Source organism: Morone saxatilis, unplaced genomic scaffold (assembly GCF_004916995.1).
Source record: "Morone saxatilis isolate NCDOM2014 unplaced genomic scaffold, NCSU_SB_2.0 Contig16, whole genome shotgun sequence".
Lineage (NCBI taxonomy): Eukaryota > Metazoa > Chordata > Actinopteri > Moronidae > Morone > Morone saxatilis.
The window spans coordinates 9673519-9679167 of NW_023339718.1; the positions used below are offsets into that span (position 1 = coordinate 9673519).

At 41.5% G+C, this 5649-nt stretch overlaps 1 protein-coding gene across 1 annotated transcript in view; it reads left to right on the forward strand.

Annotated features, from left to right (window-relative positions):
• The window catches only part of stpg2 (sperm-tail PG-rich repeat containing 2), a gene marked incomplete in the record, with an annotated part of 58133 nt that overhangs the window by 16857 nt on the left and 35627 nt on the right, over positions 1–5649 (forward strand). Inside the window, 2 exon segments of the mRNA XM_035658223.1 lie at positions 1872–2097; positions 4150–4257. Of these exon segments, the coding sequence (XP_035514116.1) occupies positions 1872–2097; positions 4150–4257 (334 nt within the window).

The window sequence follows — 5649 nt, forward strand, 5'->3', positions numbered from 1 at the left end:
GCGCGCAATTACTGATGCCAGCAGTCAGGATGTGAGGCTGAGCAATGTGAGTGAGAGTTTGACTGGTCTTTGTTGCCACCTAGGGCCCAGCCTGAGCTCTCCTCTCCCTGCCTCATGCGACAGAGACGACGCTCCACTCCTGCCGTTTGAAGCTCCGACCTCAACCAAAATGAAAAATGTGGCATTTCATTATCATATATGTATATGTTGGAGCCAGAGGGCCTACCAGCCTATGGAAAGCAAACGGTGAAAAACAAAAACGCGGCCTCCTCCCCCCACTCACTTCCCCAGAGGGAATTGATGGAAATATCCCACAATGCCAGAGCCCGTCAGCTGCTGCAGGCTCATCAGAGGGGGAGGGAAGGGGGGTGGGCGTCTGGTTCTTCATTCTCCACAAAGCAAACGTCTTCTAGTGGGGGCCACTGATGCAAAACACAGCTCCGTACCTGAACCTCTGTAGTCCAGTGGGAGAACAGGAGGATGCTGCTTCCCCTCCGTCCTTCCTCTCTGGATCAGTGGCTGCAGCTAACGTGCTACAAATTTTAATACGGCAGCACACGTCTTCACAACACAGTTGTGATCTTATGTTATCTTATTATGTTGTCTAAAAGCAGGATTTTGGACTGTTCATGTGATGGATTATACATTTACTGTAGTGTTCACAGTTGAATTCAACATATTTTTTAAGTAAAACATTCTATCTAAGTTTACACCTGTTCTCAGGTGGTTGTCTGCCAATATCTGTCTAACTGTATGAAATATTGCCAAAAGTATATATGAGGACTTCCTCCATGTCTGAGCAGTATATTTGTTTACAGCAATCAAGGCCATTTGAGTAAATTGCTTTTATCTTTATATCCCAGTAACCTTGCGAGGCAGCTGGCAAGAACATGCCCATATCCATCATTCCAGACTTACACGTTTGTACAAGGTTCAAGCTATTTTTGAGTGTGGATCAGAGTAATTAGGGACCGAGGTCGCTGGCTCCCTATTGTATTTGCTAGAATTCTTGACTGCATTTTTGCCGGCCCCCTGGGGAACATATTGAGACACCAAGCTTGGGTCCATAGTTCCCCATGTCTTCCTTAGGCATCGTGCACAATTTCAGGCCATCGCCACAAGGTGGCGCTCTTTAAAATGAAGAAGTTTATATCTCTGCATCGGCACGTGTGATTAAAATGAAACTTGGTACGATGCTTGCCCATGGCTCACTGAGGCTCGCTAAAAAACGTGTCAACAATCCGCCACTAGGTGGTGTTCTGGTGGCAGGGTAAATCACTCTGCAGGAGACCGTATTAGTTATGAATATGAAATTCACAGGACACGTGTAGACTGGTGCCTGTACCTCACATACCAAAAATCATGTGTGTTTTATTTGAACGAACTCCTCCTAGGGAATATATCGGATCAATTTCAAAATTGGTCAGTACAATCAAAACAAACTGTAGATAAAAAGTTGTGCTATTTGTGACTGTGCCTCAAATGGCATGCCCATGGTGTGGCGTACATGGCGATTTTGATCTGATTCACAGGACATTTTTTATGTTGTGGTCGGTATTTGTTACGACGGCACATGACGCGGCCGCACCACGCCCCGAGTTGCGTGGAGTGCGAGGTCCCGCCCAATGCTGCTTGCAGCTTTAATAATTATTATTATTATTATTATTATTAACACTAATTTTATAGGACAGTACGTGGTTCTGTAGGTCATTATACTGAGTCTGTTCTGGTCTGTGGGCTCAATTCAGTTAAATTGAATAAAATCAGAGCCGCTATCATTTGAGAATGTTGAAGATAGACACCCGCAGTCACACCCTGATCAATGCTAACTTTAGTAAGTAGTGATGAACGTCCTATTCCTTGTCCCGTAGTTTCCAGGACTTTGACCTCCAGGGTTCCCATCGGTGCTCCTCAGACTGGATGTCCATCAGCAGCTACAGAAGCCTGGACGGACTGCGGGTCTGTGGTTCTTCCCTGCCGCCCCCCTACATCTCTTCCCAGGACCATGTCTGGATCCACTTCCACTCTGATGACAGTCTGACGGGGAAAGGGTTCAGACTGTCCTACATCACTGGTAAGGACTCAGGACTGAGGATTGTGTGATCTGTTATATAACAGCTGTTTACAGACTGACGTAATCCTGGATCAGAAGCCGAGGTAAATCCTCTCAGCTGATCCCTGAAGGACTGGAGGATTTGTAAAGGATCAGTTTTATTGTTGCTGCATGGTCAGATTTGATTCAACTTTATCGTCATTGTAAGTACAGGTACAAAGCAACGAAATGCAGTTAACATCGACCAGAAGTGCAAAGTAATTTACAAATGTACAGAAATATGTAAAGAAAAAGTAATAATAACAGCTGTGGCTCCGAGGAAGAGCAGGTCGTCCCCTAATCGGAAGGTTGTTGGTTTGATCCCCGGCTCCTGCCACCCCATGTCAAAGTATCCTTGAGCAAGATACTGAACCCCGCATTGCTCCTGATGCTGTGCATCGGTGTGTGAATGTGTATGAATGAGTTAGTTTCTGTTTGATGGACTTTGCCATCACTGTGTGAATGTGTGTGAAAGGGTGAATGTGGCACGTAGTGGTCGGAAGACTAGAAAGGCGCTATACAAGTACAGGTCCATTTACCATTTACCATTTATACCTTTAAACTGAGAAGATGACTAAGACAAATTTGGTATACAATATGTTCAATTAAATATATTCAATTTGTACTGTCTGTACTGGCTTAGATAAGGCTTATTATGTTTTTTGAGTTGTCCAGATATAATTTCATAGCCCATGGTTGTTTATAAACCTTATTTTAGTCTTCTGAGAAAAGTTTTTTGATACATAAAAAAAGATATCAGCAGAAATGCTTTTCTGACTATGAGAGTACAAATTCATGCAAAACTACAGACTGTTATATAGAGTACAACTATAGACTCTGAGCAGAGAGTCTGAGCAGGTCTGACACAAAGCTGAAAGTGATCCAAATATGTGGCCTTGCTCTGTGCATCTCTGTCCCCCAAAACAAAATTTTATCAGCAAAAAAAAAGTCAGTGGCAGCTTTACTGCACTTTAACATACTGTTTGCCTGTATGTGACATTTCATGAGGACAAAAACTTGTGTCTGGCAAGAAGACATTATAGTCAATGTTCATGAATAAAGATTGAGCTGTCCTAAGGCACTGGGAAGACATATTGTACTGAAATTCACCACTGTTCACCCTCAAGATTCAGGTGTAACTGCTAACAATCTGCACAGAAATCCATGCTTTTTTTTTTTTTCAGTAGAACACCTCTAGCTCAGCAACCATGTGGGTCTACCACAAATGCTAATGTCTTGCCTCTGCACTAGGGAATGTGGAAATGTGTGTGTGTGTGTGTGTGTTTCTTTACCACTCACTGTCAGCATCTTTGTGACTGTGAGGTTTGGTGTTGTTAACTGGTTTGCTGCAGTAATTACTGCACTTAAATGGTTCAGCAGTCTTGAGTTGGCACATGACATGATTGTTTCATGTGACTATGAAAAAGAGTAAACTTGCACACGTTTCTCTCAGTCTGTTCTTACTAGTAAATGTTCTTCAAACTCAATGGCTTAATTGCAGAGCAGAGAAAAAAAGGACTTTTTCTCACTATGCTTTTACTTTGTTTTCACAAGTTGCTCACTCACCAGATGTTTCATTTTTCTCTGCTGCGTATTTCATTTAGTTCATCTTCATAATAGTATTTACATCCTCTCCTCACCTCTGTGCGCCCTTCATTTACCTCAGAAGTAGAAAGACATCAAACTCTATCATTTTCTCCGCTTTCCTTTCTGTGTTTTTTTTTCGCTTCCTTTGGCTCTCTCCTTATCTTCAAATTTACACGACTACATGAAAAGTGAAATTACCAAAGCATGTAACTACAAATCTTTGCTGTTGGATGGAAACATCATATCTCCATATTTCGTCATTTTAAATCGCTATTGGTCAACCTTTAGGTCTGTGTGTGTGTTTTACAAATATTTAACCAATGAAAAGTATTAAAATCATCAATACCAACTGGGACAATGCAGTGTTCAATTATTATAATATGGTTTTGGACATACAAGGTTTCTGCCCGACAGTCACAAAATGTTACCTTGTACTTACTGTATATTTCTTGCTTTCTGCTTGCCACCAGGGAGTTCCCGGTCCGGGCCAGTACTACATCAAAAGTCAGTTTGAGAAGCCTACGAAGTCCAGCGGTAACCCGCCGAAGTTCACTTGCCCCTTTCTCTCTCAGACTGAGGTACAGTACAAACAGAACTAGATCACAGTTAAGTCATTCAGGGCTTTGTGTGCAGGCTTGTGGGTGCATTTTCAGGTGAACACTTTGTACTGTATAGAGCAGGGTTTTTCACTAGCAACTTTTGCACTGCTTTTGTCCACCAGGGTCTATTTCAGTTTTTGTGTTTTTTTCTGATTGCATTGTATTAATTCAGTGTCTGCATACCTGTAGCGGTAGACTCCAGAACTACAGTGAGCTCTTTCTAGGAAGTGTTAGACCCATTACTTTTGTCTGTAATCATTTTGGTCATTCCACCCGAGGTTACACCAGAGTGTGTCACGATAACCAGAGGTCACTGATACAACAAAAGATGTGAGCCAAACATGACAGTAGAACTTAATATAATTTAAAAAAATCTGAAAAAGTTATTTAACCATATTTATTATATCATTACCTTATTTATAGTTTTTTTTTTCATTTTGTTGTGTGGACACTTCGGAATGATATCAGCCTGACCCGACAGAAGTAGGGCACTTATTGCTGACTATCTGCCATTTGATGCTCAGTGCAGACCTGTCACATTACTCATTTGGTCCATTTTTGATATCAAAATATTGATTTGTGCAGCTTAAAGAAACAGCAGTAACATGTACTGTTTGTAATGAGTAGCTTTGTAAACCTCATGAAGCTATGTATACAGTAGCTATGCAAAAAACTAATCCAGCATTTTTAGCTTGTGGAATTTGCTGTAAAAATACATGCACAAATATGGATTTAATTGGCTAAGATTAAACACATTTAGATCCATAAATTTAGTGGCATTACTGTACATAATGCACTATACACAGAGAAAACAATCAGACCATATTGAAAAGACTTTTCAGACATAATCTATGGGAGGGAAATATATTCAATTTACACTTTCTCAAAGGAGACTGGATTTAAATATGGAATATTTAAGATTAAGTTACAGATCCTAGACACTGAGCTGGGCTTTGCTTGTTTAATTGATGTGCAGGGAGTGGAGGTTTTCTTCAGATGCGGGTGAAGATGAGTTTATTAAGAGGCTCAGAGGAGCGGAGATGAAGGATGTGAAAATGTGTAGTTTTACGTCTCAGGAATAGCTGAACTCCTCTGTGGCACTGCCCCACAGATTCACTCCTGTGAAACTCTCTGACTGATGTTTTAATTATCACTCTAACACAAAGGCACAATGTGGCGGTGTATGCTCACTCACACACACACACACATCAAGAAGTCAGACATACATGTTCGAATTTCATCTGCAGACCGATATAGATACGAGACAGACAAGTTCACAAGTACTGCTGACGTGCATGCAAATGAACACACCCATCTTTTCACTCACACACACACACACACACACACACACCTACACACACACAACCACAC